The sequence below is a fragment of the Antedon mediterranea genome, chromosome 9, assembly GCF_964355755.1.
Source record: "Antedon mediterranea chromosome 9, ecAntMedi1.1, whole genome shotgun sequence".
Lineage (NCBI taxonomy): Eukaryota > Metazoa > Echinodermata > Crinoidea > Comatulida > Antedonidae > Antedon > Antedon mediterranea.
In genome coordinates this window covers 189,593-203,835 of record NC_092678.1, presented here as the reverse complement: position 1 = coordinate 203,835, position 14,243 = coordinate 189,593, and the positions used below count along the sequence as shown (strand labels likewise).

The 14,243-nt window shown below is 32.5% G+C and overlaps 1 protein-coding gene across 4 annotated transcripts in view; it reads left to right on the top strand.

Annotated features, from left to right (window-relative positions):
* Positions 1-14,243, top strand: part of LOC140058925 (dedicator of cytokinesis protein 3-like) — a 43,587-nt gene that overhangs the window by 23,026 nt on the left and 6,318 nt on the right. For all 4 annotated transcript variants that reach the window (XM_072104716.1, XM_072104715.1, XM_072104717.1 and 1 more), the window contains 23 exons: positions 212-312; positions 589-717; positions 1,006-1,114; positions 1,234-1,414; positions 1,548-1,675; positions 1,768-1,896; positions 2,171-2,367; positions 2,605-2,674; positions 2,794-2,871; positions 3,022-3,190; positions 3,640-3,785; positions 4,408-4,496; positions 5,733-5,895; positions 7,594-7,842; positions 8,100-8,189; positions 8,639-8,743; positions 9,020-9,155; positions 9,831-10,087; positions 10,406-10,576; positions 10,790-10,873; positions 11,312-11,428; positions 12,215-12,270; positions 12,441-12,504. In XM_072104716.1, coding sequence (XP_071960817.1) covers positions 212-312; positions 589-717; positions 1,006-1,114; positions 1,234-1,414; positions 1,548-1,675; positions 1,768-1,896; positions 2,171-2,367; positions 2,605-2,674; positions 2,794-2,871; positions 3,022-3,190; positions 3,640-3,785; positions 4,408-4,496; positions 5,733-5,895; positions 7,594-7,842; positions 8,100-8,189; positions 8,639-8,743; positions 9,020-9,155; positions 9,831-10,087; positions 10,406-10,576; positions 10,790-10,873; positions 11,312-11,428; positions 12,215-12,270; positions 12,441-12,504 — 3,018 coding nt within the window. The remainder of the gene's footprint in view (positions 1-211; positions 313-588; positions 718-1,005; positions 1,115-1,233; positions 1,415-1,547; positions 1,676-1,767; positions 1,897-2,170; positions 2,368-2,604; positions 2,675-2,793; positions 2,872-3,021; positions 3,191-3,639; positions 3,786-4,407; positions 4,497-5,732; positions 5,896-7,593; positions 7,843-8,099; positions 8,190-8,638; positions 8,744-9,019; positions 9,156-9,830; positions 10,088-10,405; positions 10,577-10,789; positions 10,874-11,311; positions 11,429-12,214; positions 12,271-12,440; positions 12,505-14,243) is intronic.

Genomic DNA, 14,243 nt, shown 5'->3' with positions numbered 1-14,243 from the left:
GTACGTTTGCCTCTCTTCACCCAGGTGTATAAATGAGAACCCAGTTTAAGATCATGACACAACTTTGCAGTGATTACTAGCAGCATTATGGGAGTATGTTTCCATACGTTTTTGATCCAAAAAATGACTGGGGGAATAATATTCAGAAGTTTCACAACATTAGGCGCTATATAAATTCAGGATATTATTATTATTGTGTTTCTTTTCATAGATTTACATCATTGGCGTTCTGCGTGACAGTAGGTTCAAGTCGTTTACCACCGTTCTTGATACTTACATTGAAAGACATTTTTCTGGTGCTTTGGCTCACAAGTAAGTACCACAAAGTCACTTTCTTAAGCTCTATCTACACTATCAAACTAGTTTGACAAAAAAAAAGCGTGATGTGCCCAAATATGGTAGTGATATTCCTAAATATGATAGTAATATGACATCATCATGTTGCATATATGGGCACATCATATTTTTTTGTTACATAAAGTTTGATAGTGTAGACAGAGCTTTAAAAAAGATCACAACATCCTGTTATCCTATGTACTATTGTAAAATATTTCCTTCTGTAATGCTCACCTTTTTCACTTTTTCCAGGTATTTACTTTCTTATCTTCAACGCGTCACTGAGAACATTCAAATGAATCATGACTACGCATCCAGTGCTTTCAGCTCGTTTCATTTTCTTTTCAAATTCTGCATTCGTTCAAGGATTCTATACGAACAGTATGTATATCATATCATGATAATAAAAGCTAATGCAAAGTTTATTTGTCTGATGTTTTACCCTCTTTTGTAAACGCAAATTCGTAATTCTCAGGAATTACTGTGGTAATTAAATATTACCAATCTTCTCACTCAATTTTCAATTCTCAATTTTGTGGGGAATTACTGTGGGTTAGGGTAGAACCTGAACCCACAATAGTGCGTAAACATCTGACCAATTATTGTATATCAAGTTTTTGTACAATTGTATGAGAACCACGTCTTAAATTATTTTGCTTTTTATGTTAGAACAACTGGAGGAAAAGGGGATGGCCGTTTTGTATCAGATGTACGATCTCTGTTTAGCTCAATTAAGGATTTTATGAAGCGTGATGAAGACTACGTCAGAAAAGCGCAGGTTGGTTGGAAATGTGCTCATCTGTTAATATCAATATTTTTCTTGGTAACCTAAAGATATTAAGAAAAAATTGCAAATTTAATTTTATTTGGTGAATTTTTTAACAATTATACTTTCAGAGTACATTACTAGAGAACTGTTACATTGTGTTTATTGAGCTTCAAAAGCTGCTAAGCCCCCTCGATGTCAGTACTTTGATGATGGAGACTATTGAGTCAGTGCCCCAGTCCAGTGGCTTGACAGGGGTCAAACTTAAATGCCTAAGTCAGGCTATCAAGGGAAAACTCTTTACAGATAGCAGTGAGTATATAAATGTATTTAACAACAAATAATAAGGGTATATAGATGCTCACATAGAGGTCAAAGGTGAGAGTTCACAATGTATGGGTAATCATTTTATCAAGTCCCCACTTTGAATTTGTTTGTATTGCAGGTTCCAGATCGTACATCTTACCTCTTAGTCTTGGAATCTTAAGTTCACTTATCAAAGGGGAGCAGGAACTTAGGATCTGTCTGTCAATCGTTGGTGACATCTTAGCTTCTTACAAACACTTGACACTGGTAGGTTTTGTCCTCATAATTTATAAATATAGTTTAGATATTTAAATCAAGAAATATGTTTGTGTTAATATTAAATCTGTTCTTTTCTTCAGACGGAATATGAGAGTAACGAAATTCAGCTGATAGTGAACGCATTAATAGGAATATTATTAAATACATTGTTACACATTCAGAAAGACCAAACAGTAGGGCCAAATGCCCCTGGATCACCCAGCATTGTGGTAAGACTCCTGTTTAAACATAATTGTATTGTGAGAAGGTTAAAGGCCTGTTCAGACATAATTGTATTGTGAGAAGATTAAGGGCCTGTTCAGACATAATGTTTTGTGAGAAGATTAAGGACTTGTTCAGACATATTGTTATGTGAGAAGATTAAGGCCCTTTTAGACATATTGTTGTGTGAGAAGATTAAGGGCCTGTTCAGACATATTGTAACTAGAAACCTCGTGAGGTGATTTTCTGTTTACTTACTATTATATTATTGTTGTTATTTAGAGTCTGTGTACTTCATGTTTTATTTGCTTGTTGAAGTTGATGAAGGAGGGACATTACGAAATGCTTATATCCACCATGGCACATGATCTAGAAAAGCTGTGCGGCTTCTTACTTCGACTGTTTTGTGTGTTTGAGCATCTTGTTACCATGGTTATTTTCCCAAAAGATTGGATGGTTATGAAAATGGCACTGAACATGTAAGCTGAGTATATTTTTGTCTGTTTTTTATTTTAATTTATTTTTTGTGAAGAGATTTAATAACAATTAAATTTACAATTCGTTTTAAATTTGAATTAAGAATGGTTGCCGTATGTAATATGTTTTTATCAAAACAATTTGAATTGTAAAGTCAAACTTGATTTCAATCAAACTGTAAATCAAAAGTACTTAACTAAAGTACTTAAATAACCTAAATAATGCTTTTTATTTGGCAGAGTAATCTTATCTTCAACACAGTATTTTTGTCAGCCTCTACACACCTACCTTATAGATGCCGTCCAAAACGTAAGACTAATACAATTATGTCGCAATAAAAAATAGATTGAACACTTTTACTGTCAATTAATTTATTATTTTTAATACAGTATTAAAACTGTGTTTGTTGATCTGTATTTTAATTGCAGGAACCTCATTCCAAAGATTCACAATCTATTTATGAGACTCCGCACGATGAAGGGGTTCAAAGCAGAATTATATCACATGTAAGTTCACAATTTTATTAAGATGCTTTTCAGTTCAATCAATAATATCCATTAGTTATATCATCTGAAATCTCTTGAATTGAAAATGTTACGTTGAAAGTTACAATATTATTGTATAGTTTATCAAATTACTATTTTGTCTGACTATAGTGCATTGAAGTGTGGAATCGGTTTTTCCTGTTTGCTTCATGTTTCCTTACGCAACCATGCCTTCAGTTAGAGACATTTACTGTTGAAAAACGGAGCAAAATTCAGGATAAATATGGCGATTTACGAGAGCCAATGGCATTCCATGCGGTATCAATGTGGGACAAGTTAGGTATGTTTATCAACATGTTTCTTTTATATTAATGCAAGATTATTAAAGAAGAAAAAAAAGTTGTGAAAATAAAATGTAAATGATGTTATAATCGGAAAATTCATGAAAAGTCAGGAAACAAAAACGGATGTTTCCCTACTCTTTTCGAATAGCGTACCAAATAGCGTACCAAATAGCGTACCAAATAGCGTACCAAATAGCGTACCAAATAGCGTACCAAATAGCGTACCAAATTGCGTACCAAATTCTTAAATGTGCCGTTTATTAAGATAGATTCTGTTGTTCTTTGATTTTATTTATTATTATTAAATGTCATCGATTACATGTTTTAATTATTTAAAAATTATTTATTTCATGGATTACTTTTATTTTTATGTGAAGCGCATAGAGGCTTTATGCATTATGCGCTTAAAAGTCCAAATTTATTATTTATTATTATAATATTAAAGGTTCAACAAAAGCTGAGTTTAAGTCAAAGACCAGCCTGTTCCTTGGTGTAACCTTAGTTCCGGGTTCTGGGCTACGTAAAGCTGTTCTACCAATCATATCAGACATCATGGATTGTGAATTCCAATCTAAGGGTAACTTTAGTCAGGTAAATATCAATCAATGAATATCAATATTTATTAATATCTGATTAGTTACAGATAATTTACAGGTATGTAAAAACTCTAAATAAAAAGTGTAACCAATGGTTAATTACATTTGTATTCATGTACACATATATAGATTAGAAATGGTGTTTCATTTTTTATTCTTAGAATCACAATTGTGTCAGTTTTAATTAATGACTATTTAATGTAGTTAAATTATTTGATAACACAATGAGTCACATCAGTGGTTAATAACCCATTATTCAGTTGGGATATAATACAGACCTGCTTTCCTTTCAACCAGACCTCTCTCAGGGATTGTTTATTTGTATCTAGTTTATCACAATGATTCGCTACATTAGCATACTATGATGATATACAATTGTTTCCTGTCAGATATTAGGCAGGATGGGAATCTGACAGGGAAACCAATCAAAACTGGGAAAGTGAAATGGAAACTAAATTGGGAAGGCAAAAGGAAGTCAATTGGAATTGGGAAGTTAAGAGGAAGTCAATTGGAATTGGGAAGTTAAGAGGAAGTAAATGAGGGAATATAATTGTATTAAATTTGTCAATTTTTATTGTTTTTTTATATGAAAGTGAATTTAACCTTTGGCCTTTCAGTTGGAAGACGATTTGTCCGATAAGTTGGATCAGTTTGTTGTTCAGGAGCGGAAGGGAGATAACAACTACAGGGATCTCTTTGAATCTGTGTAAGTATAGTATTCTCTAATAATGAATGATGAATTGTTGTGTTTATTTGTGTTGGATTTTAGTTGTTCATTTGGCGCAAATGGCCAGAGAGCTGCTGGAAAATAAATATACAAAATGCTGAATGTACTGAGTTGCTTATCAATACTATGTTATATATTTCTATCTGAAAATGTTATTTCCTTTAAACGTGAACTTAAACAATTTATTTCCAGTTAATATTGTTCTATGTATATATATTTTTTTTATCTGTCAACGATTTTAACTTTTATATGAATTTTATAAAATCATTGTAAATTTATAAGACTTTAATATATTTTATGTCATTTGAATATTTAATATTTTATGTGTTGTACTATATGTATGTTTTATCAAGGGCCCTGAATGATCAGTTCTATTTGGAACTGGATAGGCTACCCTCAGTAAAGATGGTAATAAATAAATAAATATTAAATTTAAGATTTATTAAACAAGGAAATATTGGGCAAATTGTATGAATAAGAACATTTATATATAAGCTTTCACATTCAACAACATAATAGAATGTATGAATAAGAACATTTATATAAGCTTTGACATTCAACAACATAATAGAAATATGTAATGTGTTAGTAAATACTAACAACATTAATAGAAATATGTAATGTGTTAGTAAATACTAACAACATTAATAGAAATATGTAATGTGTTAGTAAATACTAACAACATTAATAGAAATATGTAATGTGTTAGTAAATACTAACAACATTAATAGAAATATGTAATGTGTTAGTAAATACTAACAACATTAATAGAAATATGTAATGTGTTAGTAAATACTAACAACATTAATAGAAATATGTATTGTGTTAGTAAATACTAACAACATTAATAGAAATATGTAATGTGTTAGTAAATACTAACCAGTGAACTATGTTGCTTTCTTTTATTTCCTCTTCTCATTATCAGTGGATATGTGCTATTTTAATCTCTATTAGTCATTCTCTATTCATAAAATTCAACAAACAAATGCAACATACATCGCAGGTCTTAAAATTCAACAAACAAATGCAACATACATCGCAGGTCTTGGCTTAAAATTACTCTACATAATTAATAAGAGTATGCCACAAAGAGCAGTACAGTTAGATAGAAGATATAAACACATCAATTGATAAATCATATTGTTCCTGTGTCAGTATAATTGTAAATCAGAATAAATGTTTTATTAATAAACTATGATTTTATTTTGATTCCAGTTTGATGCAACAGAGCAAAGGCAAGGACTGGGAAGAGAAAGGTGTACATCTGATTGGAAAAATAGCTCAGCTCCTGGAGCGACTCATTGATTATCGAAACGTTGTGTCCATAAACAATGAAGATAAACGATTTATGAAGATTAGCTGTATCTACAACCTGATGGTAAACAGTCTTTTTTAATTTATTTAACTTGTAAAAAGTAACTTTAAAATAAAATTTAATGCCAAAAAAATCGACATTTTGGAACCTTTTCAAGTACAAATGAGTAAAATTAGTAAAAGTATATATGCGATGCTTATACACTGCAGTATATATGCGATGCTTATACACTGCAGTATATATGCGATGCTTATACACTGCAGTATATATGCGATGCTTATACACTGCAGTATATATGCGATGCTTATACACTGCAGTATATATGCGATGCTTATACACTGCAGTATATATGCGATGCTTATACACTGCAGTATATATGCAATGCTTATACACTGCAGTATGTATGCGATGCTTATACACTGCAGTATATATGCAATGCTTATACACTGCAGTATATATGCAATGCTTATACACTGCAGTATGTATGCGATGCTTATACACTGCAGTATGTATGCGATGCTTATACACTGCAGTATATATGCGATGCTTATACACTGCAGTATATATGCGATGCTTATACACTGCAGTATATATGCGATGCTTATACACTGCAGTATATATGCAATGCTTATACACTGCAGTATGTATGCGATGCTTATACACTGCAGTATATATGCAATGCTTATACACTGCAGTATATATGCAATGCTTATACACTGCAGTATGTATGCGATGCTTATACACTGCAGTATGTATGCGATGCTTATACACTGCAGTATATATGCGATGCTTATACACTGCAGTATATATGCGATGCTTATACACTGCAGTATGTATGCGATGCTTATACACTGCAGTATATATGCGATGCTTATACACTGCAGTATATATGCGATGCTTATACACTGCAGTATGTATGCGATGCTTATACACTGCAGTATGTATGCGATGCTTATACACTGCAGTATATATGCGATGCTTATACACTGCAGTATGTATGCGATGCTTATACACTGCAGTATATATGCGATGCTTATACACTGCAGTATATATGCGATGCTTATACACTGCAGTATATATGCAATGCTTATACACTGCAGTATATATGCGATGCTTATACACTGCAGTATATATGCGATGCTTATACACTGCAGTATGTATGCGATGCTTATACACTGCAGTATGTATGCGATGCTTATACACTGCAGTATATATGCGATGCTTATACACTGCAGTATATATGCGATGCTTATACACTGCAGTATGTATGCGATGCTTATACACTGCAGTATATATGCGATGCTTATACACTGCAGTATATATGCGATGCTTATACACTGCAGTATATATGCGATGCTTATACACTGCAGTATATATGCGATGCTTATACACTGCAGTATATATGCGATGCTTATACACTGCAGTATATATGCGATGCTTATACACTGCAGTATGTATGCGATGCTTATACACTGCAGTATGTATGCGATGCTTATACACTGCAGTATATATGCGATGCTTATACACTGCAGTATATATGCGATGCTTATACACTGCAGTATATATGCGATGCTTATACACTGCAGTATATATGCGATGCTTATACACTGCAGTATATATGCGATGCTTATACACTGCAGTATTTTTTACAAATTTGATGTCGTGTAATTGTATTCTATACAAGTGATTTGGTCTAAATTTGCTAAAAGATGAATAAATAAATAAATACCTTGATTTTCACAATTGATTGTGTTTGTGTAGAATTTCCTGTACCAGGATCGAAGTAAACGAGACACGTGGGCCAGGCACATCTACCGGCTTCATGAACTACACCTCAGAAAAGATGAACACACAGAAGCCGCGTTCACGTTGCTGGAACTCGCAAAGACTTACAATTGGTCTGATAATCTGATCCCAGAAGATTCTTACGGAAGATTTCCTCAGCAAAAGGAGAGAGAACGAAAAGAAATTCTGTACAATAAGATTCTTGTTCACCTTGATAAAGGACAGGTAAATAAATAACTCATTTGTTTCTTGTTTGTTTTATCTTTCATTTCTTTGGACATGCTTTTTGTTTTTAATCGCAATAGTATCATTTCTGGAAGAGAAGGTTGATATTCATTAAACAACATAAACAACTCATTTCATTTCTTGTTTGTTTTATCTCTCATTTCTTTTTAAGCGCATAGAGATAAATTACAGTACTGTATTATCCACTGTACAAGTGCATTACCATTATCTAATTGTCTAAACTGTGCTTTGTTTAGGTTTGGGAATGTGGTATCCCGTTGTGTAAAGAACTCGCTGACTTATATGAGAATAAACTTTACAATTACAAGAAGCTAAGCACTATCCTGGTATGTATTAGATTCCATCATTCAACTTTAAGTTGTTTGTTTGTTTTATTAAATTTTCCACACACATCAAATAATACAGTTGTACATTCTAATAAAACATAGATTAATTATAAATTAGATTAAAAGAAACATGAGTGTGGATGGAGGTCAGATAAGAAACATGAGTGTGGACGGAGGTCAGATAAGAAACATGAGTGTGGATGGAGGTCAGATAAGAAACATGAGTGTGGATAGAGGTCAGATAAGAAACATGAGTGTGGATGGAGGTCAGATAAGAAACATGAGTGTGGATGGAGGTCAAATAAGAAACATGAGTGTGGATGGAGGTCAAATAAGTTCAAAGAACTTTAAGGCTGACCCCCCATTAATACATTAATAACAATGGAATTCTGTAAATAGTTCCCCATTCCTTACAACAATAGTACACATTTTTGTTTTTACCTTAACAGAAAACACAAGCAGACTTCTTCACTAAAATCCTCGATGTTAAGCGGTTGCCACCAATTTATTTTTTGGTTGAGTTTTTTGGTAAAAGCTTTCCAGCCATCAAAAGGGTAAGGTTTCTTTTTATCTCTATTCAAATGTGTCAAATGGTAGGGGGCGCCGTTTACCATACCTACAGAGCCAACAATATTGGCTACCACTATCTGATAGGACAGTGATTAATTTACTCTTGGCAATCCTTGGCCACATGTGCCTAAGGACATAAAATAAAAAATAAATAAAATGTGTTTATAAATTATACCAGTTAGGGTTGTCAGTAAAGCAGTATATACAGTAGAAATATGCACCCTTTGTGTAAATGTAACTTGAAATATATATCATTTCAGAACAAGTGCTTCATATTCCGTGGAAATCCTTGTGACAAAGTTGCCAATATTTTGCAAAGCTTACAGGCGGATTTTCCAAATGCTCAGCCGTTGTCTTTCAAAGCAGATGATTCTATCAAGAATGGCCAAGCACAATGTATCCTTTCATTGTGTTTATTTCTTCTTATTCTGTAGTCTTTTTGTCAGCAAGAGAGGAGATAGGCGTTCATTTCTTCTTATTCTGTAGTCTTTTTGTCAGCAAGAGAGGAGATAGGCGTTCATTTCTTCTTATTCTGTAGTCTTTTTGTCAGCAAGAGAGGAGATAGGCATTCATTTCTTCTTATTCTGTAGTCATTTTGTCAGCAAGAGAGGAGATAGGCGTTCATTTCTTCTTATTCTGTAGTCTTTTTGTCAGCAAGAGAGGAGATAGGCGTTCATTTCTTATTCTGTAGTCATTTTGTCAGCAAGAGAGGAGATAGGCGTTCATTTCTTCTTATTCTGTAGTCTTTTTGTCAGCAAGAGAGGAGATAGGCATTGCTGGGAGAAATGGTGTATGCCTGAGAGTCGTATCATGATGAGTACTGTATCTCATCTGCTATCCACCTACGACCACCTAGGTCGTGGGATAATGAAATCTAAAAAGTCATTCCTTACTTTACAATGCTGTACCTTTTTAAAAAGACTCGCTACACTATTAGTGGTAACGACTGTTGATATTTTGAAATAAATAATAAAGAAATAAAAATGTTATTTCAATCACAATTTATTAGTAATTCTTACGACTTGAAATAACGTGTGTTGTAGTTTCCTTAATTTTCATATTTTATTAAAGATATTTCTGTGCGGCAAGTGAATGTTACGGCATCTGAGAACAGTAGGTTCAAAGGTCACAATGTTCCGCATGAAATAACATTGTTCTATCAGGGGAATGAGGTAAATGAATTCTTCTATGACCGACCTTTTCAGAAAGGTGTAGAAGATAAGAGTATGCCAATGAAGAGTATGTGGTTAGATCGTATCACACTCAAGACTACATTCAGGCTCCCTGGTGTCTTAAAGTGGGCAGAGGTTACTCAAATTATCAAAGGGGTAAGTAACACATAGTTAACATCAGAATTACTACAGAATATACAGTATTTTTTATTGCTTGACATTTTTACTTTATTTTGTTTACATTTTCTGTTTATTTTTCAGCGCTTAGAGGCTGCCTGCACTAAATTGAACATTATTATTATTATTATTATTATTTTCAAAAGGCAAAAAGGCTCTGGTCACAAACATTACAAGAAACATGGTGTTCTTTCCTTCAATCTACAGGGTTTTGAAAATAAAATAGAATCCAAGGCTCACAGAAAAAATAAATAAATAGATATTAAAGTAATCATGATAAATGTTTGCTTCTTCCAGGAAAAAATAAGTCCTCTTAAGATTGCTGTGGAAACTATGAAGAAAACGAGTGCTGAACTTGAGTTGTTGAACTACAACGCTAAGACATACGGTGTTGTGGAACCCCTAACAATGAAGCTGTCTGGGGTGGTACAGGCTCAAGTGTCTGGAGGGATCACAGTTTATAGAGATGTGAGTAATTTTTAGTCACATGCAAACGCAACTCCATTAAATCATAGCTCACTATGTCAATTGGTTAAGCAGTAAACACTCTACCTCAAATTTGCGCACATGACTGGGTCAGCCATGTATATGGCCTTGTTACAGAATGTACTGCTGATGTGCTTGCTTTAAATACAATACAATGAAGGAATATTATTACATTTATTTTATGATTTTATTTAGATTTTCCTAACAGAGAGCTATGCAGAAGAAAATCCAGATGATGATGATATTATACAAGAGTTGAAAAACTTGATTGAAGATCAGGTGAGGTCAAAGTTTATTAGACTTGATATGTTACTACTGTATGTTGGGTTAGGCTGTTGAATACACAAACAACCTAGCAGTATGTAGCCTAGCCTTGATATGTTACTACTGTATGTTGGGTTAGGCTGTTGAATACACAAACAACCTAGAAGTATGTAGCCTAGCCTTGATATGTTACTACTGTATGTTGGGTTAGGCTGTTGAATACACAAACAACCTAGAAGTATGTAGCCTAGCCTTGATATGTTACTACTGTATGTTGGGTTAGGCTGTTGAATACACAAACAACCTAGCAGTATGTAGCCTAGCCTTGATATGTTATTACTGTATCTTGGGTTAGGCCTTGATATTCTTCTACTGTATCTTGGCAATTTGAACCATCCAAAGATAACTCGACATAAAAAATCTAATAATTTCAATAACGTTTTTTTATTTCAGTTCAGAATACTGAGCGAGTGTATTATCGTTCATAGTCGTTTGATAGACGATACGTTGCGCCCTCTACATGATGAATTCAAAAGGCAATTACTTGAACTTAAACGCTCAATTCAACATGTAAGAATTATTTTTTTAATTTGTTATTTAGGCACAATTTACTGATACACAGATGATAATCTATTCACACTGGACACACACAAGATGCATATGTGTGATGTGCCCAATTATGGTAGTGATATGCCCACATATGGTAGTGATATGACATCATCATGTCCATATATGGGCACATCACAGTGTTTTGTCTCATAAATTTCACACAATCCTGCCATCTGACAAGATTTGAACTAAGAATTCAGAATGAATAAAATTGTTGTTAACAATAAAGTTGTTAAATATGTTAATATAATTGTTTTTTACTTTATAGGATACTTCATCACCAGCTCCATGGGATTAGTAGGAATAAAATAATGTTAATTGTTGTTAAATATGTTAATTCAATTGTTTTTTTACTTCATATGATACTTCATCACCAGCTCCATGGGATTAGTAGGAATAAAATAATGTTAATTGTTGTTAAATATGTTAATTCAATTGTTTTTTTTTTACTTCATATGATACTTCATCACCAGCTCCATGGGATTAGTAGGAATAAAATAATGTTAATTGTTGTTAAATATGTTAATTCAATTGTTTTTTTACTTCATCACCAGCTCCATGGGATTAGTAGGAATAAAATAATATTAATTGTTTTTTTACTTCATATGATACTTCATCACCAGCTCCATGGGATTAGTAGGAATAAAATAATGTTAATTGTTTTTTTTACTTCATAGGATACTTCATCACCAGCTCCATGGGATAAGTAGGAATAAAATAATGTTAATTGTTTTTTTTACTTCATAGGATACTTCATCACCAGGTCCACTACCAGAGAGGAAAGAATCATTGAACAGACTAGGGTGAGTATTGGGTACTTTATCTTCTAAAAGGATAAACATGTATTGAGCATACAATTTAATACAACCAAAACAGAATACAAATTGAATCTTACTGATAAAATTAATAGATAAATTACTAAACCTGATAACATTATTATACATGATAACATTAATTTATCTGTTAAATTTAGTATAAAAAATGAAGATCGTAGTAATAAATCCAAAAGTGTGTTCCATACTCCTGAAACTCAAGCGGTAAGTCTTTACTTAAGTTGTTGTTGTTGTCCTTTAATAATCCTTTATTGTTATTGAATGTTTACCCATCCTGCTTCAATGTGTTTAATATCTATTGCATGATAACTGCTATTCTTTGGTGTATGTAATTAATTTGTAACTGACAACACTTCTCTTTTTGTAGTCTCTAAGTGCTTTTACAATCGTTGCTGTGGATATTGTTGCTATGGTTGTTTCTATAAGTTTCTAATCTTCTGCTTTAGAAAAAATTGACAAATTTAGGAAAACAATTAAACACCAAAAAAACACAGTCTTTTAGTTAAAGGCTTAATTATTTATTGTGGATGAGAATTTAATTTTTTCAATGAAATTGTTGATACCAATTATGTTTTAAAAAATGAAATTATTGTCCAGTGATGAAGTTTAATCTTTTTCTTGAAAAATAAATTGAAAACTACTTGTATATCAGGAAATATTTGATGGGCTGTCCATGACTCTGACGAGGAAGAATAGAACTACGGTACTTGTTAAACATTCTCTTTACAATTTTTTTGAGTTATGCAGTACAGTGTGCGGTACAGTGTGCAGTCTTTCATTACTTGAATCAAATTAATTTCTCATGTAGCAAAAATTATTCTATTTTTAGTTTTTTTTTCCATCTCAATTTCATTTCTTTGAATACTCTTTAAAACAAAGTGATGATGTCATATCACTACCATATTTGGGTATACCACTAGCATATTTGAGCACATCTTTTTAAAAACTTGATAGTGTAGACAGAGCTTTAAACAACAAAGTGGCTAGAATAGAAAATGTCTTCAAACATCCATTTTTCTTTCAAAGTTCAAAATCATTTTCTTCATTATGCTGAGATAAAAAACTGTATTAGATTAGCTTGCAAAAAGAGAAACAGTTCTATTTAGAACCATATATATGTACTGTATATATATATGTACTGCATATATATGTATATATATAAATCCAAAGGCAAATTACTGAAAAAAATGACAATGCTGTGGGTATCAGTGGCTGGATCTCAATGGAGATACAAAAATAAAAAGCGAAAAGCTAAATCAAAACGATAAAGTAAACAGCCAGAAAAGTTAGCAGAGCTTTCGGGCAACACTAGCCCTTCATCAGTGCAAGTGAAGGAATTTGGATAACGTCATAGTATAAAGCTGGCAAGTGCTGCCTGGGTGGACAGGAATGAAAGAAATATATATATATATATATATGTACCATATATATGTACTGTATATATATGTATATATATATATATGTACTGCAAACTTTATATCAACAAAATCTTGTAAATAGTTGCTACTGTCCGCGGAAGCTCTTCTGTGTCTCAGTGTTGTTGTGACATATTGATCCATCTATTCATTGTGCAATAAAATCTACAACAATTATTGTCTCCGAGTCTAGGAATCTGATTGAACACAAGTTTTTCTTTGTCTTTCAGTTTTCAAAATCTACCTTCTATCTATAAAATTATTCTTTATTATAATGCTTATTACCAGTTCAATGGCGGCACTTTTTTTTATTTTACACTATCAAATTATTATTAAAGAAATGTTTTTTTTTTTTTTTTTTTCTCACCTTGATTTTCACACCTATCAGAAACTATGCTCTTCTACAGCTATAGTTTCAATCCCTAACCCATATTGATCCTGGTATCCATTTATTCATTGCGCAATAAAGAAAAGTTTTTGTTATTTGGTATGTTGCTTGTTTTAGCTTTTGGCAATAAAATTTACAAC